General features: G+C 45.0%; 1 protein-coding gene across 3 annotated transcripts in view; it reads right to left on the reverse strand.

Moving 5' to 3' along the window:
- Positions 1–26,592, reverse strand: part of LOC115093962 (RNA exonuclease 1 homolog) — a 298,859-nt gene that overhangs the window by 105,352 nt on the left and 166,915 nt on the right. For all 3 annotated transcript variants that reach the window (XM_029606496.1, XM_029606504.1, XM_029606512.1), the window contains exon 13: positions 19,495–19,610. In XM_029606496.1, the coding sequence (XP_029462356.1) occupies positions 19,495–19,610 (116 nt within the window). The remainder of the gene's footprint in view (positions 1–19,494; positions 19,611–26,592) is intronic.

Consider the following 26,592-nt stretch of genomic DNA (forward strand, 5'->3'; position numbering starts at 1 on the left):
TCCACCAACTGGTCAGACATAACTCATTCACCTTTGCCCCTTTTTTTTTTTTTTTTTTTTACTCCTTCCCCCTAATTTTCCTCTTCCCTCTCCCCTTCCCACTATTACTTATAGACTCCATCTACCTCTGCCTTGTCCTTTTTACACTCCTAAATTACCTGGCGGTACTGATAGCACTGATTTTGATTTAATTATTTTAAAATTAATTGTAGCCATGTTTATTTTTAGGTATTATACAGTTTTTGTAATTTTATATTTTTATTTTATGTTTATGTATATATTTTTTTTTTATTTTTAATACCTTTGTAAACCGTTTTGATCAAATCTCATTTGTAAAAGTGGTATATAAATACTTTTAAATAAATAAAAATAAATAATATAAGCACAGACTACAGAGATGGATCAAAACCAAAAGAAAAATTTAAGATTACAGCAATATCCAGAAACCAGAACCAACAGCACAGAACAATTCTAAAAACCACAAATTCCAGCAACCAGTTAAAATTCAGACTAAAAATCAATTATAAAGAAAACCTTACTTTCTTTTTACATATTTGCCCTAAAGAATTCCAGGAGAGGTATTTGAGTTATATTAAATATTCCTAAATTGTGATACAGAAATGTGTCATTGTTGCAGCAAATTGCTAATTGAGCTAATTGAACAATTTTTTAAAATAAAGTACTGATTTAAAAAAGCAAAGTTGCTTACCTGTAACAGGTGTTCTCTCAGGACAGCAGGATGTTAGTCCTCACATGTGGGTGACATCAGATGGAGCCCTGTCACGGAATACTTTTGTCAAAGTTTTTACAACTTTGACTGGCACACTGAGCATGCCCAGCATGCCACTAACCCTGTGGCCACACAGGGTCCCCCTTCAGTCTCGTTTGTAGCAAAAAGTACGAGCGAAAAATAAAAGAAAATGTTATCGAATGCGGAGTGGTGGGCGGGTTTTGTGAGGACTAACATCCTGCTGTCCTGGGAGAACACCTGTTACAAGTAAGCAAGGACAAGTAGGATGGGTAGACCTCAAATGTGGGTGACTAGCAAGCTTCAGGGTGACTCATAAGAAGCAGGCCAAGCAGCACAAAAAATGTGCAACAGGCACAACTGGGGTGCTGTTGGCAATGAGGCAGCCTGAAATTCACAGTGGGTCGAGGTAGGACGAGTTGGATTTTTACACTGGGAATAGGTTCAGTAGGACAGATTGGCCAAAGACAGAATCTCATCTTCCAGCCTTGTCAAGACAGAAGTGGGCTGCGAAGGAGTGGAAAGAACCCAACGTAGCAGCCCTGCAGATGTTGGCAATCGGTACTGAATGATAGTGTGCTACTGACATTGCCATGGCCCTGACTGAGTGTGCCTTCACTGGTCCCTGAAGTGGAAGGCCTGCTTGCTGGTAGCAGAATATAATGCAGTCTGCCAACCGGTTGGAGAGAGTCTGCTTGCCCACCACAACTCCAAAATTGTTTTTGTCAAAAGAAACAGTTTGTGGACTTCCTGTGGACTGCGGTCCGGTCTAAGTAAAATGCAAGCACACGTTTATAGTCCAAGGTGTACAGAGCTCACTCACCCAGGTGTGTGAGAGGCCTTGGAAAGAAAGTGGGAAAGACAATAGACTGGTTTAAGTGGAAATCAGTTACCACCTTAGGAAGGAATTTAGGGTGAGTGCGGAGAACCAACTGGTCATGGAGGAACCTTGTGTAGTGTGAGTAGGTCACAAAGGCCTGTAACTCACTTACCTTGCAAGCAGATGTGATGGCTACAAGGAAAATTACTTTCCATGTAAGATATCTGAGTTCGCAGGAATGTAGGGGCTCAAAAGGAGGGAGCATGAGTCGTGTAAGAACTATATTGAGATCCCATGCCACGACCAGTAGTCATAGAGGAGGCTTAAACTGAGTAAGTCTCTCATGAAGTGACCCATAAGGGGTTGAGCCGTTATCAGGGCATCCCCTATTCCTTGATGGTACGCAGATATGGCACTGAGGTGTACCCGTATGGAAGTCTGGAGACCAGATTCCGAGAGGTGCCAGAGATAGTCTAAGAGTTTTGGTGTGGGGCAAGAAAAGGGATCAAAGCCCTTCTATGTACACAAAAGAGAAACCTCTTCCATTTAGAGCATTAAGACTTCTGCATGGAAGGCTTCCGTGAAGCTACGAGGACTTGAGCGATGCTACTAGAAAGATTATGGGGTTGTAGTATCAACCTTTCAACATCCAGGCTGTCAGACAGGGTCTGGAGGTTCGGGTGGCGTAACTTGCCATGATACTATGTTATGAGGTTGGGCACCATGCCCAGGCGAATGGGCTCCTGGACAGATAGGTCGAGAAGTTTGGGAAACCAGACTTGGCGTAGACAATATGGGGCTATGAGTATCATTGAGCCTCAGTCCTGTTATAGCTTCACAAGAGTCTTGCTGATTAGCGGAATCGGAGGGTATGCATATAGCAGGTCTGTGTTCCAGGGGAGGGCGAAGGCATCCATGGTTGCTGCTCTTCGGTCCCTGTGTAGGGAGCAGAAATGTTCCACTTTGCGGTTCGGTTCAGATGCAAAGTTGGCCGACCCCATCGGTGGAAGATTCTGCTCACAACAGAGGGATCCAGAGACCACTCATGTGGCTGGAAGCTTTGGCTGAGGCGCTCCGCTACTGCTTTCTGTGTGCCTGCCAGATAAGTGGCTTGCAGTAGTATTAAATGAGACAGGGCCCAGGCCCAAATCTGCACCACCTCTTGGCAGAGCAGGTAAGAGCCCGGGCCCCGTTTTTTCAGGTACCACACTGCAACGTGTGTTTGAATCAAGATGACCTTGTTTGAATGACAGTCCATGAATGCATATAGGGCGTACCGCACCGCTCGAAGCTCTAGGAAGCTCATCTGATAAGTTGCTTCGGCTTTTGTCCAAATCCCTTGGGTTTGAAGGCCTTAGACATGGGATCCCCAACCTAGGTTGGAGGCATCCATGTTTAAGGTCACTTAAGGAGCTGGTTGCTGGAAGGGAAGATTTGTTTGTAAGTTGGCCTTGTAAGTCCACCAGGCAACGGACAGACGAAGCTGGCTCGTTATGTGGACAAGGGACGAAAGCGGCTGAGTGGCTTGGCGCCATTGAGATTTTAGACTCCATTGTCACTCTCATGGCTAGGCGTGTCATTGGGGTGACGTGGACTGTTGACGTCATATGGTTGAGCAACGTGAGGAATTGGCAAGCCGAGGCTGTTTGTCGATGGCGGATAGAGCTGGCGAGGTTGGACAGCGTGGTTGCACGGTTGTCGGGAAAGAATCCCTTAGCCACTGTGATGTTCAGTTCCGCTCCTATAAAGGAGAGATAGTGAGACTGTCAAGAGGGATTTCAGATAGTTTATCAGAAACCCCAATGAGCGCAGCAGACATATGGTGAAACAGAGGGAGTCGAGGGTTTTTTATGAGCCAATCATCCAGATAAGGGAAGACATGAACGCCCTTTGCAGCACAACTTTGCTGTCACAACTGCCAGGCATTTTGTGAACACTTGGGGTACCAAGGCAAGTCTGAATGGCAGTACCTTGTATTGATAGTGCCCATGTCCCAGTACAAATCGCAGGTATTTGCGATGAGGAGGGAAGATTGCAATATGGGCATATGCGTCTTGAAGGTGCCCAGGGACACCATTCTGAACTGTTCCTTGTGAAGAAATGTGTTTAAGGCACGGAGATCCAGAAGAGGCCGGAGGCCGCCTGTCTTTTTTGGAATTAGGAAATACCTGGAGTAGAACCCTCTTCCCTGTTGAGTCGAGGGAACCGGTTCTATGGCCCTGGCCAACAGAAGGGTCAAGAACTCTGACTCGAGAAGTCCTGTGTGATCGTCTCAGGTCCAGCATGGAATGGGCGGGAAGTCCAGGGGTACAGTTGAAAAATTTAGACGGTAACCGTGGGTTATGAGGGACAGTACCCACTGGTCCGTGGTAATTGGGTGCCAATTGGTTGCAAAGTGGCAGAGGCGGCCTCCCACTGGTAAACTGGGTTGTGGGGATCAAGAAGGGATGGCTGCTGCTCTCTGGAAAGGAGTCAAAATCCAGTCGCAGGACCAGCTTGTGGAGCTGGTTGTGCTCTAGGGGTCCTCATTTGGTGTACATGTCCTCTCTGAGGGGCTGGAGCTGGATGAGAACAGGACGTGGGAGGATATCATCTGCATGGTCTGTAGAATTGCTTTCCGGTATCCCTGTGTGTGCCCCTGCGGGCTATGGAGGGTGCATTTGAGGTGACACTTGACATAGGGTCTTATGATGGTCCTTTAACTGGGCCACTGTGTCTTGGATCTTGTCCCCGAACAGATTTTATCCTGTACAGGGGAGATCTGCAAGCTTGTCCTGCACCTCCAGGCATAGGTCGAGGCCTTGAGCCAGGCCCAGCGCACCTAGCACTACTGCCCACTGTGGAGACTCTGGATGCTGTTTCAAAAGAGTCATAAGTAGCTCTGACCTTATGTTTACTTGCTTCCAATCCTTTTTGCAGGATGGAAGATAAGGTATCTTGATTTTGCTGTGGTAAGGTCTCTACAAATTCCTGGAATATTGGGTCATGTATAATTGATACACTGCTATTCGTGCTATCAACATGAACCCTTGAAAGTCTCTACGTTCCAATGAATCCAATGCCTTATGTTCCTCTCCAGGAGGAGTAGAGGAGTGTGGACGGGATCTTTTAGTTTTTGTGCAGATTCCACCACTACTGAATGGTGGGGCAATTGGCTTTTTTGAAATTCTGGGGCTTGTTTGACGAGGTAAGTAGCATCTGTCTTCCAGTTTAGGGGAGGTACAGTACCTGGATGGTCCCACAGGCAGTGCAAGAGGTCAAATAAAACTTCATGCACTGGTATCGCCATTATCTCTTTTGGAGCATCTACAAATTGTAAGACCTCCAACATTTTGTGGCGAGCGTCCTCCTCCGTTATCAGTGGAAAAGGTATGTCTCAGATATCTCCTTGACAAAAGCTGGCAAAAGAGGTCCTCCAGAGGAGAACGACGCCTTTCTTCCAGGGGTGAAGGCTCAGAGCAATTCATCAGAAGCTTGTGAGGAATGGTAAGAGGATGCCTCCTCCCATGGATCACAGGGAGTTTCTTCCTCTCCCGCCAGTATTCCTGAGGGAGGAAGGATGCCAGAGCCTAGGGAACGAGAAGGCATCGATGGATGCGGCACCGGCTTCAAAGGAGGCAGTGTCGGCATCGAGGCAGACGACGTGCGCTTAGCACAGACAGTCCCGATGGCCCTGGAATGGGCTCCGGCATCAGTGGATCCCATGTCGGGATCGGGCCGGAAGTCGCCTCCCTCCTTCTCTGAGGAACTTGGTATGGGAATCTGGATCTGTGGAGGCCTCGATGGTTGACTCTGTACCAGCGTGTCCGATGGCATGGGTTGAGTCGATAGGGCACAGATGAGGATGTCCAAGCGCTCGAGGAGCAGTGCGAACATAGAAGGCACCGGTTCCAGTATGGGCGCCAGCGCCGGTGGCGACTGGAAGCTCTGAAGGGCATTCAGCACTAATCTGTCCAACTCCTCCCTGTAGGTTGGTATTAGGGATGTGAATAGTTTTTGAACGATTAAAATTGTCAGAATTTTAAAATCGTCCTAAATCTTTAGAGTGCACGATACAATACAAATGCCCCCGATTTATCGTCAGGGGCATTTGTATTGTATCATTAAATAGGGCACGGGAATTATTTGGGGGAGGGCGGGAAAACCGGCACACCAAAACAACCCCTAAACCCACCCCGACCCTTTAAAACCAATTCCTTACCCTCCCCCACCCTCCCGAACCCCCCCAAAATGTTAAATTACCTGGTGGTCCAGTGGGGGGGGGGGGTGTCCCAGCGCGATCTCACGCTCTCGGGCCATCGGCGCCATTTTGGCTGCCACTAATTAAAATGGCGCCGATGGCCCGATAAAAAAACCCACCTGACCCTTTAAATCGACCCCCCTTAGCCTCCCCCACCCTCCTGACCCTTTTTTTTTAGGGAGGCCCGCGCCGCTAAAAAAAAAACAACCCACCCGACCCTTTAAATCGACCCCCCCCCCCCCAAACCTTTTAAAATTTACCTGGACCACCAGGTAAATTTTAAAAGGTTTGGGGGGGGGGGGGGGTCGATTTAAAGGGTCGGGTGGGTATTTTTTTAGCGGCGCGGGCCTCCCTAAAAAAAAAAAAAATTAGCGATGTGAATTGGAATCGGAAACGATTCCAATTCACATATCTTAATGATCAGATTCCCCCCCCCCCCAGCTGAAATCTGATCGTTAAGACGATCTGGCACACGATTCACATCTCTAGTTGGTATAGATAACACTGTGCCTGGGGTAGGAGGCAGGCTAGGCGTAACTGGAGCCTCAAAATGGGTCTGTAGAAGCTCAGTACCCGGCACATATCGGTGGGGAATCCCTCAGGGTCCTGGGTCCAGAGGAGGATGGGGGCTCCTCCCCGGGCCCTCTTCGCAGGCGGCTCTGTGGAAGTTAATGCCGCTGCGGTATTGGTGCCGGCACCAGGCGGGGATGCACGTTGGTGCCAGTGACTTTTTCCCTCTGTGCTCAGTCCAGTCCTTCTCCAGCACAGAGGATGATGATGACTATGATGCCTTCAAAGGGGTCAGTGACTGAAGGCCACCCGCTCCACGATGTTCCTAGTGGGGTGTCTCTGAAGTAAATGGGCCCCCTCCGGTCAGTGCCACTTGAACTGATGGAGCAGAACATGTCGACACAAATGCTCCATCTTGTCCACTTGAGCACGCTGGCCTTTGGGGGGTCATTTGTGAAGAACTGGGGCAACAGATGTCGTGCGAGGGTCCTAAGCACAAAACACAAACATCGTGCGGATCAGTTATGGACATGGTCCTCTGACAAAATGCTGTGTCTGAGGACAGACCACAAACCGCAGGAAAGACACTTACTGAACGTCTGAGGGTACGGAGCGCAATGGGGGACCCTGGTGAGGGTGATATTTGGAAGGTAAACTTCAAATTTTTCCATGAGGAAAAGTGTGAGAAATGTCTCACAGAGCTCCTAAACCGCGAGGTAACTTACTGCAGAAAAAAATGAGACTAAGGGGGACCCCGTGTGGCCACAGGGTTAGTGGCATGCTGGGCATGCTCAGTGTGCCAGTCAAAGTTCTAGAAACTTTGACAAAAAGTATTCCGTGACAGGGCTCCATCTGATGTCACACACATGTGAAGGCTACCATCCTGCTTGTCCTGGGAGAACAAGCCTGTTACCATCTGGTGGTTGTAGATATACACTGGATCAAGCTTAGTTAACTCATGCCAGAAATTATAGTCAGTTATAGTTAATAAATACCTTACTTTCTAGGTGAGAAGAAAGTAATTATGTAGCTGAACAGCTGTCTTCAAAGAGGGCAAACAAATAAGCGTGGGAGTAGCTTGCTTATTGCGGCGGTTACTACCCCTAACTAATTAGGCTTGATACTTCACATTGCTGCAGCTCCAGCACTGCTCTCTACATCAATTGGCAGGAGTGGAAGGAAATTAGAACCAAAGAGTTACCAGTAAGGGCCAGGACCTCAGCGGTCAGAGTAACAGAGAAGTATGAGAAAAATAAGCATGAAAGCTTGCTGGGCAGACTGGATGGGCCATTTGGTCTTCTTCTGCAGTCATTTCTATGTTTCTATGTAATACTTCTTACAGATAAGCAGGTTCACTATTCACACAAGTGGGCTTTCTTAAATAAAGATTATCTTCAAGAAAAAAGGAGATCAACAGCAACAGACAAGAAGTGAAAATATTTGGTTGGGGGTGGGTGGGATGGGAGAACCTTTTTTCTTTTTTTTAAAACAAGACAAGTTGAAATCATAAGAATGGGCCCTAGGTGTGAAGGGTCCTATACGTCAAGACCATAGAGAACACAAATTGTCCAAACCTACTATCTTGTCAGGGTGCTGTGTCCAAACAATAGATGTAATGTGTGGACTGAACTCCACACTGCAGCCTTATAATTCTCCTTATTGGAATTAGACTTCAAATGTATTGCTGATGCTGCCATGGCATCTTATTGTATGGTCTTGACATGCCCTAAGGTCAAATCCACCTGAGTATAAGACAGTGCAATCTTCTATCCAGTTCAAAATGGTGCATGGTCACTGTACTCCTAGACCTATTAGGGTTAAAAAATAAAGTCAAATGGACTATGGCTTTAGTGAGATCAAGGTAAAAAGCAACATTTCTCCTGCAGCCCAAAGAATGAAGGGCCTGTTCACTGTTAAGATGTCTGGGGGAAAAAACATCAGAAAGCTAATCAACTTAGATGAAAAATCAGACATTGTCTTAGGCAAGAACTTGGGATGCATGTGGAGCACCTTCCTGATATATGCTGGATAAGATCTGTAGTATCTGGAAGTAAGACTGTATTTTAGCTGGCAGTCACAACCTGCACAACCTTCCAGATCTTGTATTTGAGCACACAAGAAAATGAGAGGCTCCCAAAAAAAAACTGCAAGTGGCTTCATGAAAGGCTTAAATAAAAACAAGACCTGCATAAGCCTAACAAAGACTGTATAGAAAAGGATTTCTTTCTACATGCTCATAAGAGCCAACTGCATGGAGGTGAACTCTAACAAAGTTAGTTTAAGATCAGACTTCGAAATATGTAGAAAGTATTCAAATAGATTTTGTGTGAGACAAGAGAATCTATGAATCTGCCCTCACACCAGACAGCAAACTTCCATTTAAAAATCATAAGACCTTCTTATGGACTATTCTAGCAGAACCATCTCAAAGGATTTTTATTAAATTTCCTTCAACATCCAGGCAGTGAGGGCAAGTGACTGAATATTGTAGTAGAGCAAAGATCCCTTGTTCTAAATGAGATTGGATAGACAAGATCCCAACTTGATTTGGTTGCAATTTCTGTGCCAACACCACTTTGAAATCCCAAGACACGGCAGGAGGCCTTAGGGAAGGCTTCAATTGAAGCAGGACCCACATGAAGTATACAACTATAGGTTGTACAGATATGGGCGTACTATCTACACCATGGTGGTATCCACCAATTGCACTAACATGAACTCTGACAGAGTTGTTTTTTAAGCCAGCCTCTGAAAGGTGCAGAAGGTAATCAAGCAGTCCTTGTGTGGGGCAGGAGAACGGATCTAGGGTCTTCTGCTCATATCACACGGAAAACCTCCTCCACTTCAGTCCATAGGATTTTCTAAGTGAATGGCTTTCTTGAAGCTACAAGGACCAGAGACACATCTTTGGAAAGATCCAGCACCTGCAGAATCAGCCTCTCAACATCCAGGTTGTGAGTGACAGGGTCTGGAGTTTGGGATGCTGCAACCTGCCTTGATCCTGAGTGATGAGATCTGGGGAAGTCCCCAGACTGATCGGTTTCCAGAGGGACAACTCCCAGAAGAGTGGAAACCAGACCTGTCTCGGCCAATGAGGAGCTATGAGGATCATAGTCCCTCAGTCCTCCCAAAGCTTCAGGAGATTCTTAGTTACTAGAGGAAGCGGAGGATACACATACAGAAGACCCTTGCCCCAACGATGAGCAAAGATGTCAGAGGCTGGTTCGCTATCTGACCTGTACAGGGAGTGGAACTGAATCACTTTCTTGTTGCAGGGGGGGATGTGAGCAAGTTCATGTTTGGGTTGACCCAGAGGCAGAAGATTGATTCGCTACCCCCTGGTTCAGCAACCACTCGTGGGGTCTGAAGCCTCGACTCAGTCTGTCTGCTATCACGTTCTCCGTTCCAGCCAGATACATGGCCCAGAGCACCATCCCAGGGGACAGAGCCCAGGACTAAATCTGGACTGCTTCTGACACAGGAGGTATGACCCCATGCTTCCCTGCTTGTTGACATATCACATTGCTACTTGGTTGTCTGTCTGGATCAGGACACATTTGTTGGACAGCTGATCTCTGAAAGCCCATACAGCATACCTGATCACCCAGAGCTCCAGGAAGTTGATCTAACATTGTGCTTCCTGGGTGGACCATAGTCACAGAGTGCAGAGTCCATTTACATGAGCACCCCACCCCAGGGTGGACGCATCCATGGTAAGGACAATTTTGGTAGGTGGAATTTGGAAAGATATTCCCTGCTCCAAATGTGAGATAATACCCCACCAGGACAAGACGTCCCGGAGAGACTGAGTGATGTGGATGCGAACCTGGAGGTCCTGGGTGGCCCGGCTTCACTGCAACCTCAAGGTCTATTGGGTTCTGCACATGTGTAAATGTGCCAAGAGAGTAAAATGGACGGTTGCAACCATGTGGCCCAACAGCCTCAACGTGTGCTGAGCTGATACCTGCTAGCTGTTGAGTCACTTCTGCTTTGGATGCCAAAATGATTGCCCTGTAGTATGGCAGAAAGGCTTTTGCCTGAGCCATGACTAGCAGGGCTCCTTTGAACTCCAACTGAGGTGTCTGGCTAAGATAGGTCTTCGGGTAGTAGATGACAAAGCCTAGTGACTGAAACACCCAGATGGTCAAGTGTAAGGACCAATCAGCACCCACCTGAGAGGTGCTCTTAACCAGCTAATCATCCAGATAGGGGAAAACATGCACTCCCAGTCTGCGGAGGTGCGCCCCCAACAGGGCCAGGCATTTTGTAAAGACATGTGGGGCTGACGCTAGCCCAAACAGCAACACACTGTACTGGAAAGGCTGTTTCTCACCAGAAATCTGATACACACCCACATCGAGATCTTCCCAAGACACAGGAAGTATGTGTCCTTCAAATTGAGGGAGCACAGCCAGTTCCCTTTTCACAGAAAAGGAATCAGGGTGCCCAGGGAAACCATTGAACATTTCTCTTTTTAGAAACTTGTTCAAGGCCTTCAAGGTCTAGGATGGGATGGAGTCCCCCTGCTCTTTCTGGAATCAGGAAGTACCAGGAGTAGAATCCCTGCTCTCTTTGCTTTGGTGGGACAGGTTAGACTGCTCTGGCCATTAAGAGGGCAGACAACTCCCTTAACAGAACCTCCTGATACACTAGCGGCCCCCAAAATGGGCAGAGGAGAATTTGGCAGGTCACCCTGCCAAATAGATTTAATCTGTACCCTTGAAGGACGATGGACAGAACCTGCTGGTCTATGGTTATACTGGGCCACAGATTCTTGAAGACCCGTAGCCTGCCTCCGACCAGGGCAGGGTCCACCATCTCTGGTATGGGCGGCTGACTTAAGGTCCTTACTATCCAATGAAAACCCTGTCCCTGGATTTGGCTGGGGCACAAGAGCTCACCCTTTGTGAACAGGCATGAGGGGCAGGAGGATAGTACTTCCTCTGGCGGTAAAGACTTCCTCTGACCCTGTCTTGCAGTCCCCCTGGCTGAGGAGGGTGGGTCTGAAGTGTTGGCGGAGAGATACTGGAGGGTCTCATGGTGATCCCGCAACTGGGCCCACTGCGTCCTTCACGTTCTCTCCGAAGTGATTCTCTCCTGTACATGGCAGGTCAGTGAGTACTTCCTGTATCTCAGGTCGGAGATCCGAAGCCCACAACCATGACATTCTGCGGGTGCCAATTCTCGTGCAGAAACTGTCTCAAAAACGTCGTAGGTGAAGCGCACCTTGAGTTTTCTGCACTCCAGGCCCTGACGCACCAGGGACAGAAAGGTGTCTTGCTGCTGTTGGGGCAGTTGCTCTGTCACCTCCTGCTTCCAGAGTTGCGAGAGTACTGGCTCATATAGAGCTGGTAGGGAGCAATGCGGGCAATAAGCATCGTGTCCCCCCCCTCCTCCCAAGGCCATCCAGCGCTCTGTGATCCTTCCCCAGGGGCACAGAGGCATGGGTCCAAGAGTATCTGGCATTCTTCAGAGCAGATTTAACCACTACCAATTGGTTTGCCAGCTGATGCTTTTTGAATCCAGTAGTCTCTTGGCTGAAGTAAACCCTGTCCACCTTATTTACAGATGGTACCGTGAGGAGTGCTCCGAAATCCTCAACAGTAACTCAAAGATCTCATGCACCGGGACTGCCATGATCTCTTTGGGAGCCTCCACAACTGTACGAGTTCCAGCATCTTGTGCCTGACATCCTCTTCAGTCATCAACTGAAATGGGATGGCCTCAGCCATTGTCCATACAAAACCTGTGAAGGTCAAGTCCTCCGGAGAAGACTGCCTTCGCTCCTCAGGAAGAGATGGTTCTGAGGGGAGACCCTCTGAGCCCTCTGGAGGAGGGTTCTCCAGTGTACTCCCCCCAGGAGTCATATGGGACCTCATCCTCATTGAAATCCACAGGGCATGAGGCCCTGGGTGCTAGGCCTTTGTCGAAAGGCCTAGGCACCGGTGCCAGCCCTGGTAAAGCTGGATGGGGGCTTCCGGTCACAGTGTACGTGCCAGCCTCGATGGAGCTTCCTCTTCAGAGGAACCGGCAACTAGTACTGCATCGGGGGGGGGGGGGGGGGAGGGAGGAGGGAGCGAGAGCAACTAGCCATAATGCCCTCACGCTAGATAGGTATTTATATCTCTATGGGAGGCCCACCTAGTAACTCGAGGTGAGGTTTAGGTATTAGTGTAGGAGTTAGGGGCCACTTTGACATTCAAAGTGAGACGTATGAACAGAACAGTGCTCTCTTGTGAAGATTTGATGAGGAAGCTCACCCAAAGATGAGATTTGTGCAATGTTTTCTCAACTTAGCTTGATGTTTCATCGCGAGGCTGCGTCGGGAGGGATAGGCTGAAAAATTGTTCTTAGTGCAATTCAAACAATGGCATCACTGATTCAAGAAGCTTAGCTAAAGAAAGTAAAGATTCAATAGGTCTAAGATTATTAAGATCAGAAGGGTCTTCAGATTTATTTTTGATTATCACTCCCAGTGATGCCATTGTTTGAATTGCACTAAGAACAAAACTTTTCTGCCTGTCCCTCCCGATGCAGCCTCGCGGCAAAACACGGGTCCGTGTCGGGGGACCCCTTTCTAAATGCTGTTATTTATACACTGTGGAGTTGCCGTATAAAATGAAAATTACGATACCATAAAGAAGCCTGTGTGGACATTGAATTTATTGGTGCTGTGATTATCTATGTGCAGTAGTGCTTCTGTCTGCAATTTGGATTTACTATTATTGTAAACCATTTTGATTAAATTATATTTGTAAAAGCAGTATATAAACACAAATAAAATAAATGAAAAACCAGTTAAAGACTAATCCCCCCGCCCAATACCAATATTCTGTAACTATGAAATCATGCGTCTTATGGTATCTAATGTTGATGCAATATCTAAATGTACGAATATACCCAAATGACCTTTATCTTGCATCTGATGCATCACAATTGTAAGAGAACAGCAATAGCTCCATGTTAACTTTCCTAAATCCAAACTGTGTTTAAAATCAGATTCTCGCAAGATACTCCTGCAATTGAGGCAAAACATTTTTCAATTTTAGCAAGATTCAGAAGATTAGATATTAGTCTATAATTTGTCAGCTCCTCCAACAAAAACTGTTCATCCTTTTCTATAGGTATCACTGTAGCATTTTTCAATTGGGTAGGCAAATAACCCTCCACCATAAAGGCACTAACAATAGCCTTTATATTCTCAAAAGGTTTCAAACTCAAATTTTGTATAAATTACAAACGGACAAGGGTCCAGTTGGGAGGAGACCATCCTTAATTGACTTATCACCAAAGACTTTGTGGATATTTTAAATACAGACCATTAGTCATCCCTTCCACTTATACAACATCAGCAAACCCAGAATTTACAACAACCTGAGAGCTAATCTTAAGTTTATATAAGCGAATACTTTAAAGAGAATTACGTTGGTTAGTCACTCAAATTCTCCCTCTAGTCAATTTCTTCACCGTGGCATAAAGTTGTCTGCAATACTAGCATCAGTAGCATGGGATAGGCAGTTTTTGGGTACATGCCAGGTTCTCAACCTGGATTTGCCACTGTTGGAAACAGGATGCTGGGCTTGATGGACCTTTGGTCTGACCCAGTATGGCATGTTCTTATGTACAGGGAGGCGAAGAGGCCCACATCCGGCGTACCCCATCAGCAAAACAGCTCAGCCACTACCTCCGGGTTGAGGAACCACTCGTTTGGCTGGAAGGATTTACTCAGTCTGCCAGCACACTGAGGCGACCCAGCAGGTATGTCGACCCAGCAGGTATGTCGCTCGCAGAGACATCCCCTGTGAATGGGCCCAGGCCCACACTTGCACAGCCTCGTGGCAGATGAACGAACCCATACCGCCCTGCTTGTTGATATACCACATCTTCATCTGGTTGTCCCGTCCGGAGCCTGTTCATAAGAACATGTGATACTGGGTCAGAGCAAGGGTCCATCAAGCCTAGCATCCTGTTTCCAACAGTTGCCAATCGAGGTTATGAGTACCTGGCAAGTACCCAAGGACTTTCTTGTGCAACAACTGGTTTCTAAATGCCTACAAGGCATAATGGATCACTCGAAGCTCCAGGAAATTTGACAGCGGGCTTTGCGGACAGTCTAGAGACCTTGCGTATGGATACCGTCCACATGGGCTCCCCAGACCTGAGAAGAGGCATTGGTGGTTATGACCACCTGAGGCGGAGCAGTCTGGAAGGGGAGTCCCTTCTCCAAGTTGGAGAGGTCTTCCCACCAGGACACTCGCAGAAGACATGTGACTGCGACAGGAGATGAGGTCCTGGGAGACCTGTTGCCATTGCAACCTGAAGGTCCATTGAGCCTTCTGCATGCACAGGGGGGTGAGAGGGGTAACAGATGGAGGCTGCCATGTGACCCAACAGGTGGAGCAAGAGGCGGACAGACACCTGCTGGCTGTTGCGGATGTAGGTGGCCAGTGAGGCAACGGCAAGTGCTGGATCCCTGGGCAAGAACGCTCTCTCCCATGCTATGTCCAACCTAGCTCCTTTGAAGTCCAGCTGAAGAGACTGGCAGAGATGAGACTTGGGGAAGTTGATGATGAACCCCAGAGTCTGTAGTGCCTGCACTGTCAGAGCCAGAGCAGCCAGAGCATCCTAGACCTTATCCCCGAAGAGGTTTTCACTCCACAGGGGAGGTCTGCGAGCCTTTCTTGGACCTCTGGATGGAGGTCAGAGGCTCAGAACCACACCATCCTCCGGGCACCAATGCCCACCGCAGCCATGCAAGTTGTCTTGAAGACATCATAGATGGACTGCATTTCATAATTGCCAGCATCTAGGCCCAGCAGAATAATGGCCAAAAAAGTCCCCCTGCTGTTGAGGCAGGCCCTCTGCAAAGTCCTGGACTCATTTCCAGAGGTTGCGTTTATACTGGGTCATGTACAGCTGATAGACAGCAATGTGGGCCACCAGCATAGCGCCCTCAAAGACCTTCCTGCCCAAGGCATCAAGTTCCCTATGCTCTCGCCCTGGGGGCATCGGGCCTTTTTCAGGGTGGACTCCATGACCACTGACTGGTGACGAGGAGGGGGGGGGGGTGCCGCTTGTCAAACCCATGGCCTGCTGCACCAAATAGGTTGCATCAGTCTTTCTGTTGATGGGGTAGATAGAAATGGGATGCTCCCACATCCGGAGGTAGTCCTTAATGTCGTGGATGGGAACTGCCTCGATCTCCTTAGGAGCTTCGACAATCTAGAGTACTTCCAGCATTTTGTGTCATGCATTCTCCCTCCATGAGCAGCTAAAATGGAATGGCTTCAAGCCATGGCCCTTGCAAAGGACAGATCTTCAGGGGGCTCTTCTGGCAGGGGAGAGCTCTGAGAGGGGTTTGTCAGAATACTCAGAGGATGACTCCGTAGAATCATCTCCCCAAGGGTCGTAAGACCCTTCCTCCTCACTAGGGTCAATATGCCACGGACGAGGCACATGAGAGGTATCAGCCCTGGGCTCGAAAATCCTCAGTGGCCTCAAGAGTACTGCGGAAATCTATGGTTCCCCTGGCAGAGGGGACTGGATGCATAAGACCGGACAGGCCCAGCAGGGGCTCGGGGAATCATGGTCTCAGAACCACTGCTTCGCCTGTCTCTTCCTCCTTGGAGGACCCAAGGACTGGTATCACTCCGGTGGAGGGCATTGGTGGCCGCTGAGCAATTGAAGGCCCCTCTGGTTCTGGCTGCATCGGTAGGACACCCAAAAGGATGTCCAGATGCTCCAGCAAGGGTACTAAAATAGACAGAGGGTGCTCGGGCACTGGTATGGGGGCTGGTGGCACCAACAGTCCGTGGTGCTCAAAGTGCTTCAGAGCACTGACTGCACCCCTGTGGTCCAACTCCTCCTGAAAGTCTGGTGGAGTCAGAACTGAGGGAGGGGGACAAGGAGTCACCGGCTTGTCCTTGGAACCTCGAGGAGGCATAGTGCCTGGCACAGATATCTGGGGAATGCCTAGGACTACCAGGGGCATTGGTAGATGGGACCTCCGATGACCGGTGTCGCTTTGGTGGCGACCTGGCAGCTGCCGGTACTGCGCATAGACTGCAACCGGTGACTATGCTCGGGTCGGTCTTTCCCCAGTGCTGAGGAAGCAGAGGATACAGATATCTGGGAGAGTGGTGAGATCAAGGCTCTCTCACCATCCCCACGATCCTTCGAAGGACTGGCAAGAGGAATAGCGAAGGGAAGCATGTTGAGAGGCTGCCCATGACCTCTCTGAGTTGAGGGATCCGAAGCAGGTGTAAATGGAGCAGACTTGGGCACCCTGAAGAAATTTTCCGACAGCCTTAGGGGGGTCATCTGGTCACAGACACCAATGGATATCATGCGAGGCCCCTCATGCGTATTTGTGAGGACGTGGTCCGCGGACACTAGGGACACAGACGAAAACCGGTCGACGTCATGAGAGAAGAGACCCTTGGCATGCAGTCAATGACCAGTGGTCACCGTGCGGCAAAGCACTGGGGATTGACCCCAAGCTAGAGGAAAAAAACGTTAAAAAAACCTATCGACCAAGAAGGCACTGATCGTGAAGGGGGGACCTGACGAAGTCGAGAAAAACCTGAACTTTGTCGAGAAAAGGAAGAAATAAACGGAGCTCCACGATCCGCAAGGCAACTGCACCACCGAAAAGAAGAGCCTGAAGGGGGACCTTGTGCGGACAGCTCCATGCAGGGCATGCTCAGTGTGCTGGTCAAAGTTTCTAGAAACTGACAAAAGTTTTCTGTGCCAGGTTCTATCGGATGATGTCACCCATATGAGGACTGCCATACTGCTTATCCTAGGAGAAGGCAAGAAGTCTCTGGCAGATCAGGGAGAGTATCTCAGCCATTTCATGGTGATCGCCAAGCTTGTCTCCCCCAATTTTCCAGATACACTGACTCAAGGGGGGCTGGAGGGAAGTATCTTTGTACAAATTGTTTTGCATAGCTTTATTCTGCAATACAGTTTGCCTTTGTTTACTAAATATTGTAAAAATCAGCAAAGTATTTGCTTTTACAAATTTGTGTTTGTGTGTTCTATGACATAATACACTACTCCTCAGTCCATCATTTATACCCAGTATGGCAGTGGTCCATCTCTTTCCACTGCAGATCCTCAGAGAGGCAGGGACAGTGGTTATTTGTCTGAAGAATGCTGTGGTGTTCTTTAAGATTCATCTCCTCTAACCTCAACTTGAAGACGCTACTTCCACTACATAGTATGTCGGCAAGTATTTCTTATACATCTTTTCTGAAGCTTGCAACTATGTGAACCTGTACATATCAATGCATCTAGCAGAGGCTCGATGCTGTCTGGAAGCAGCACAGCTTGTATGGAGCAAGTGTTTTTTGTACACCTCACTGGTATCCAATAGGTAGTAGAATTATGCCTACTTCTCTTGAAAGAAAGTTAATTGCTGGGCCTTTTCCACAATAGTGTGCAACTATTGCATTTGGAAGGATGCTGTAGGGGATCTAACAGGCCAATGCTCTATCATGTGCTGAGCCTAGCACACAGGCTAACGTGTTCTTGGACATGCATTTTATACACCTGAAGTGATAAAGGGATTAGTGCCTCCAAACCAGCACGTAGCTAATAGCACTCATCACATGTAAATGCATGTAAATGGAGCTATTAACTATTACCCCCCCCCCGAGGCAGAGAGAAACCATTCACCCAATGAGTATCGTCCTGATACTAGGAGGAAGAACCACAGGAAGCAGTATGGGAAAAAAAAAATCTTGCTGGCAGTCAGATTAGAAAAAAAGATGCCCATTAATTAAGTGTCTGCTTTCCTAACCCATGGCTGTGAGTGGGTTAGGAAAACAGATTCTCAATAATTGAACATCCATTTTCCGAACTGGTGCACAGCTACTTCGCCTGGGCGCCCAATGCAATGAATGCACTAGGGACGCACAACTTATTCCTTGCGTCTCCTTTTTAGTGCAACCTTATTTAAATAATGCATTGCCCACCCAGGAGAGGTGGCTGGGCGTGTGTTATTTATTTATTTAAAGGCTTTTATATACCGGAGTTCATGCACTAGTGCATACCACTTCGGTTTACACGGAACAAGGAACAGAAAATTACATCAAACAGATTGAACAATTAAACAAATATACAATTACATCCAACAATTGGGTATAAATAACATGTTATGAGAGTAGGCGCTCAATCATGGGCACCCATTTTATGGGAGCAGATATTACATCAGCCTGTATGCTTCTTCCCAAAAAGGTCCAGGTTTTTAGAATCCTTTACTATTTTGGCAATATCTATTCTTATTAATCCTCTATAATTCCGATATCCCATTATTTCAGGTATGGGTCATTAGCTTATCCAGTTCCATCAGAATGCATTTCAGCTAAGGATTCAGTTAAATTGTTTTTTATCTTCAGGCACTAATAGGACAGAAAAAGCCCTTGTGTTAATGTTTCTAGAATGAACCTAGAGTATCCTAAGGAATAAAATTTTTGGGAGAACTCTCCTAAAAATTATGTGGAACCTAGACTATCTAGATATATTAAGTTTTGGTATGCCACTAACAGTGTAGAAGCTTATCTAAAATCAGTTTTGTACCAAATATTTGCAAGAACTTATCTTCCTGCAATGCTGTAAGTACAAAGTACTCTTTTCAATGTGTGACTATCAAAGGCGGCCCCACTAATTTTTGATAAATTTGACCAATAAACTTCCAAATTGTTTTGCTAGCAAACGATACTATTTTTCTTTTCCTATATTTTTTTTTTTTTAAATTACAAATAGGTACAAGCTCCAAAATATAGAAATATCCTTAACTACAAGTTTAAAATCATAGGGAGTAATTTTCAAAAGGATTTATGTGCATAAAAGTAGCATATGTTATAGCAATTTTCAAAAGCCCACTTTCATATGTAAAGTGTATTTATAGGCATAAACTCAACTTTAAGAGTGTACATTTTTGAAAATTACTCCCTCAGTCCATTAGTACTTATTTCTATAAGCAGCAGAAACTAATATTAATATATATATATATATATATATATATATATATATATATATATATATATATATATATGGAAAGAAAACTGTTAGTCTGAGTGTTCTAGTTATATGTGAGATTCACAAGTCCTATCTAAACATCTAACAATGCACATTAGGACACATTAACAGTCATATAATGCTTAAACATACCTAGTGTTATAGTCAATGATTTCATTATCAGGCTTAACATAAGTATCATAAACAATCTGTAGACTGGAATCCACCACAGTCACTCTAGTGAGATCGAGGCCTTGGGTTGTGTAGCACTGAAAAAACATTCTATGGTTAGAATTAACAACTGTTCTTTATATACAATTTGTAGTCAGTCACATTTAATTATGGTAAATGGTTCTAAAGCAACTGTTTGTATTAAGAAAAAAGTGACTTGACATTTGAAATGCTAGTTTTAAATAAGCAATGCCAGAAGTGTATCACCAGTATTGTTATGATTACCTATTCAACAAGCAGTCTTCCTACTTCTGCTGCTGGTTTGGAATACAGAAGATTAGAGCAGTGAATTAAATTTTATACCTCTAAATTTGCTGTGATAATAATTTTCCTTATTTTGACCTATATTTGGGAAATTCCCACAAGATTAATCATTACATAGCCCCCTCCCCATTCCCTACATTAGCCAAGATGCATAAGGAAGGAAATTAACCTGATTATTTTCTTTCCTTAAATCCTGCTACACCAGTCCAGACTCATGGGTTTATTCTCCCCATACCAGTAGATGGAGACAGAACACAGCTTTTTTTCATGATGTTATTACCAAGTTACTGTGGTCTAGTCCACGCAATAGCCAGTATTCTTATGATATTATTTTACGAAGCAGTGCTTCATAAAATAATGCAAGGAAAACCAAGTAGTTACCTTAAAAATATCCTGCCTACAGAGAAACGTAAGTTCTCGTAGAATGGTTCCAGGGACTTTCTAAAACCTGGCAAATTTTCAACAGATAAGCTATCACAATTGTGTCTTTAATCCACCTGGCCAAAGTTGCCTTCAGAGCGGCCTCACCTCTATGTGGTCCTCTGAATTAAAAAAAAAAAAAAAAAGAAGTTTCAGATTTTTGAAATGGATTATTGACTTCTATATACCGCAGGAAAACTTGATGGACATGCAATAACTGGCGTGATCAATCGTTACCGTAACACTCCTCTTTTGAAAAAGAAATTAGTTAGATTTAAGTGGAATGAAGAAAGCATCTTGACAAGGAGGGGGAACTGGATGCAGAGAGACCTAGTTAGAAGAAAAGAAAAACAGGAAAGGGCTCTCCTCCTTTTCTCTAGATGTGGACTGTATTAATACAAATGTGGATGATAAATGGGATTTATTTTTTTTTGTTTGTAATAATGATTGTTTCTTTAAATACCTTGATTATTTCATTGTAAAGCAATGTTATAAAATTCAATAAAATATTTAAAAAAAAAAAGAAAAACAGGAAAGGATCCCTACAAATTAAAGACTGCATTTCAGATATATGCCTAACTGAACAAATGGCCACCAGAAAAATAGTATTCAGAAAAAAGATCCTTCAGTGTAGCCTGTTCAAGAAACTCTAATAGAGAGGCCAGTAAGCAGGGCAAAGTTTGGAAGTCTATGTATACTAAAGCCTTTAAATTCCAAGATCTAGAGGCAGTCATGGAAGAAGCTGATTTAAAGATAGTGGCTGTCAGAGACCTGATATACAGAAAATCATGACTGGGATATAGTTATACCAGGCTGCAATCTATTCAGGAAGAATCAGGTAAAGAAGGAAGGGAGGTGGCATGGCATATATAAAAATAATATTAAAGCAGCAGCACTGTTGGGCTTACAAGGTAAGGAGGCGGCACTGTGGGCTAATATGGAAAGAGGGAATGAACATTATTTATATTGGTGTAATATACAGATGACCATCACAGACAAGAAATGAATAGATTTAATGGGAATATTCACAGGATTGCTGTTAAAGGGAAGGTGCTATTACTAGGGGATTTTAATCTGTCAGATGTTGAATGGGACATCCTAGCTGCAGTGTCTTCTAGAAGCAAGGAGATCCTGAATTCTTTGCAAGGAGAACTGTTCTGTCAACTGATAACAGGACCTACATCGGAGGAGGCAATATTGGACCTGGTGCTTACCAACGGGGACAATATTTCTGATGTTAAGTGGATGATCCATCTGGGATCCAGTGATCTCCAGATGGTGTGGTTCAGTATTAGGGTGCAAGAGATGAAAGTTCATTCAAAGATGAGAGTCCTAAACATCAGGAGAATTAACTCAAAACAGAGGAGTACCTCAAGGAGTCGTTAGCTAGATGGGAAAATCTAGGGGAAGTAGGAGAGCAGTAGGAAAAGCTAAAAAAGATATAACAGCAACTAATTGTTTTGTTAAGAAAGTAAATAAAAAAAAGAAGAAAGTCCACTGGTTTTCTAAAGAAATAGCTGAAAAGGAAGAAAATGTTAGTTTTCATAAACTATAAGAAATCGCAGAGAAGAATATTGGAAACAATAAGAGAAGTTGGGAAAGTAGACAGGAATGCAAAAATTCAAACAGAAGAAAAAATAGCAAATACAGTAAAATGGGGGCCCAAGAATTTTTTTTTTTAAGATGTTAGTGATAGAAATGCAAAAGTGGCATTTTGAGACTCAGATGAAGGGGAAGAACATATAGAGGCTGAGGAAAAAGCAAAATTGCTTAAATATTTTTCAGCATTCACTGCCTGAAGCAGAACCATAAAACGAATAAAATATTGGAAGTGAAAAACCTCAATAGATTATTGAATAGTGTGTTCATGAGGAGCTGACTAAAAGTGAATAAGGTGATGGAGCCAGATGGGATATATCTGAAGCTACTAAGGGAACTTAAGAGATGTCTTGAAAACAACGCTAGCTGACCTTTTCAATGCATCTTTAGATCAGGAGTAGTTCAAGATGACTGGAGATGGAGCCATAGTTTAGTCTGACCTCTGTGGTGAGCAAATTAATGGAACAGATACTTTAAGATCGTGCAGTTTTAGGAGTCCAATGGATTGCAAGATTCGAGGCAGCATGGTATTACCAGTGGTAAACCTTGTTAGACAAATCTGATCAATTGTTTTGAGTGGGTGACCAGACACAGCTGAATCAAGGGAGTGCGTTAGATGTAGTGTACTTGAATGTCAATAAGAACTTTGACACAGTTCCGCATAGGAGACAAATTGAATGCCCTTGGTATGAGACAGTGACTGGTTTAGAAACTGGCTGAGTGGGAGGTGACAAAGGGTTGCATAAATAGTTTTCTCTGAGGAAGGGAGTGTTACTAATGGCATGCCTCAGACATCATCCTTGGACCGGTTCTTTTCAACATAAAAAGGACTGTCGGGAAAGGTTTGGTTTTTTTGCTGATGGCACCAAAATCAATAACAGGGTGGACAGCCAGGAAGGTGTGGAAAACATGAGGAGGGATCTTACAAAGCTACACTAATGGTCTAGAGCAGAGGTTCCCAAACTTGTCCTAGAGGACCCCTAGTCAATCAGGTTTTCAGGATATCCACAATAAATATGCATGAGAAAAATTGCATGCAGTGGAGGCAGTACACACAAATTTATCTCATGCATATTCATTATAGATATACTGAAAACCTGATTGACTAGGGGGTCCTCCAGGTAAGTTTGGGAATCACTGGTCTAGGTGTTTAATGCTAAGCTACACAAATAGTCTATGGGTTTAACGCTAAAAAAATGCAGAGTAGAACATTTAGGATGCAAAAACACATGGGAGATGTATATAGGCATGGAGGAGTAGCCTAATGGTTAGATCAGCAGACTATGAACCCAGGGTTCATATCCCACAAATGCTCCCTGTGACCTTGGGCAAGTCATTTTACCCTCCATTGCCTCAGGTACAACATAGATTGTGAGCCCACTGGGGACAGAGAAATACATTCAGGTACTGTAGGTATCTGAATTTGAGAAAGTATGGGATCTCTAAGGAAGTGATGAGAATTATAATGCTAAATTAATTGGGCAGATGGATAGACTAGATTCGCCATATGATCTTTTTCTGCCGTCATATCTAAGTTTCTGAAAATCAGGTTAAGATTCCACTGTCGAATCACAGGCTTGAAGGGCATATGAATGTACTTCACTCCCTGTAGAAAAAGCAAGTCTACTTACTGTAAACAGTACTTTCCACAGATAGGATGAATTAGCTATGACATGTGGGTGATAATCGGCAAAACCGGATGGACCTCTTGCTCTTTTAGCTAGGGGATATTTTGCTCTGAGCATAAAATCGAATTCTCGCATGGGGATTGCCACATAAATCCCCCAAAGTCAATTTCAGAGCTAACTAGCTAAGTAATCAACTCCCCAGGGAAGGCAGGTGGGTGGGTATTTAGCATTGGTAGTTCATCCTATAGAAAACGCTTTACTGTAAGCAAACTTGCTTTTTCAATCAATAACCAAGGCTGAATTAGCCATGGAAGATGGACAGTCCTACGTTGATGATCACAGCAGTGTATTTACTGAGTAGGCAACCTGGACACCACTGTGGAGAGTAGACTACTAGGTGAACAGGCTATGCAAAACTGCTTTTCCGAATTTACGGATACTCAGATAGTCCAACAGTAATAGGATGCAAAGGTGGGTACTCACGACCATGTTTCAGCTTTGCAGATATTTTTAAATGGTACTGCTTGTAAATGAGCCACTGAAGTAACCATGACTCTAACTTGACGAGCCTTGGTGGTATCGGATTTGTATGCCTGCTAGCAGTAAAGCAGTGTGTGATGCAGTTTGCTAGCCAATTGGGCCTTGTACATTTGACCACTGTCATACCCAGTCTGTCAGAATTGAAAGAGACATAACTAAGAAGCCAGATGAGACTAAGTTCTGTTTTAGTAAGCTAGGGCTCTTACAATCCAGAGTATGAAGGGATTTTTCACCTTTATGAGTTTGTGGCCTTGGGAAAATATACATAACAAGATAGTTTGATTAATACAAAAAGCTTATATTACTTTTGGTAGAAACTTAGATGTGTGAGGATTACCACCCTATAGTGGAAGAAATACATATAAGAAGAATAGTGAGCCAATGCCTGAAGTTTGATGACTCTTCTGGCTGATATAACTGCTATAAGGAATATAATTTTCTGTGTTAGTAACTTAAGTGAAACTGCCTCCAATGGTTCAAATGGTGGCTTCATCAGTTGTGCTAGAACCACATTTAGGTTTCATGGTACAGGTGGTTTTACAACTGGAAGCTTTGTGCCATAAGCCTTGGATACTAAGGGACAAGGAGATTGAATTACCATCAAATTTGGAATAAGCAGCTGCTATGGCACAAAAATGTATTCTCACAAATGAGGTTGCTAATCCTGAACCTGAAAGAGAGGGAAGTGCAATAACCAAGTTCACTAGTGAACGGGTCCAACATATTGTGTTGACAAAATGCAGAGAATCTTCTCCATTTAAAACTACAGACTCCCCTCTAGCTGGTTTTCTGGTGGAGATTATAATATCCTCAACCTCTAAGCAAAGAGAATTTGTTGATTACTGAGTACTCAACATCTAAGCTGTCAAGCTGAGGAAGGAGAGGTTGGGATGGAATAGAAATCCCTCTTCTCAACTGAATGATGGGTCAGATCCAAGAGAGATCGGAGGACTGCTAGACAGCTGTTCCAGATTCGCAAACCGGTCTTGCCTGGGTCAGGCTAGACCTATGGAAGATTATTCCAGCCTGGTCTTTTGAGAACTTTTTGCAGCTATCAGCAGTATCAGTGGACAAGCGTACATGAGATCTGCATTCCAATCAAATAGAAAAGCATCACAAGCGGAGTTGAGTTTGTTAGGAAGAATGGAGCAAAACTTTTCCAGTTTTCTGTTTTGCACTGACACAAACAGGTTGATGGCTGGAAGTCCCCAACAATTGAATAAATAGTTTGTCAACTGTCGATTGCTGTAGAGATCATTTGTGCTCTCAAAATACTCTTTTGAAGCAGTCTGCCAGTGTGTTTCGAGATCCCTGGGAGGTAGGTTGCTTGCAGGATGGCTTGATGTCTGCACACCTAGTCCCATATATCTTTAATCACTTCTTGGAAAAGAGTCCATGACCCTGTTTGTTTAGAACATGGCTATCTGGTTTTCTGTTTGAATGAGAATGTTCTTTACCTGGAGGAAGCTAGTGAATGTTGTCAAGAGTATGCCCGATCGCACTTCATTTTAGGAAGTTAAATTGAAATTAAGAACATGCCATACTGGGTCAGACCAAGGGTCCATCAAGCCCAGCATCCTGTTTCCAACACTGGCCAATCCAAGCCATTAGAACCTGGCAAGTACCCAAAAACTAAGTCTATCCCATGCTTTTTCTGTGAACTACCAAATCCCTTGGATCTGAAAAGGGCCTGTGTAGGTTCTCGATCCCTTTGTGAAGGCATCTATTGCCAAACTTGCTTGGTAAGGAGACAGCAGGGGGGAGCTTCTTCCTGAAGAATGAATGGGTCTAGCCACCAGAGCAATTCCAGTTTCATTTCTTTTGAATCTGTACTTTGGTTGAGTCAGTTGGTCCCACTGAGAAAGAAGGCCCAACTGTAGGAATCATATATGAAGATTATTTGATTAATTTATATATTTTGATTTTTCAAGTGCCTCAAAAGTGGATTACATTTAGATACTCTAGGTAATTCCCAGTCTACGTTTGTTACAGATGCAATGGAGACTGAAGTGACTTAGCCAAGGCCGCAAGCAGTGGAATTTGAACCCTGGCTTCAATGTTTCGCAGCCCACTGCTCTAAACACTAGGCTATTCCTTTCACTTAGTGGAACCACATGGATTACTGCTGCCTTATGACCTAGAACAATCGTGTCTTTGGCCAATGACTGATTTGTGTTCGGCAGGTTGTATACTATGGATCGGAGTACATTTGCTTGATCTGTTGGAAGGATGATTTTCTTAGAATCTATCCAAGCTCGAATGATTTTCACTTTCTAGCATGTAATTTGAAAAGATTATATTTTATTTATATTCTGCCTTTTCCCAAAATTCACCAGGAATCCCAATGACTGAATTAGTTGTATTAATTTTTTCAGTGAGACTAACACCTTCACAAAAAGTCCTCATTGTAGATGCACTGCACTACTGCTAGACAGTTGGTGAGTACCCTCGGTACTAATAGGCTGAAAGGAAGCACTCTGTAGTGACAATGGGAGGAGTCCCACTATAAAGCATAGGTAATGCCAATGGGAGGAACTAATAGAAAAGTGGGCATATGCATCCTTTAGAT

Source organism: Rhinatrema bivittatum, chromosome 1 (genome assembly GCF_901001135.1).
Source record: "Rhinatrema bivittatum chromosome 1, aRhiBiv1.1, whole genome shotgun sequence".
Classification (NCBI taxonomy): domain Eukaryota; kingdom Metazoa; phylum Chordata; class Amphibia; order Gymnophiona; family Rhinatrematidae; genus Rhinatrema; species Rhinatrema bivittatum.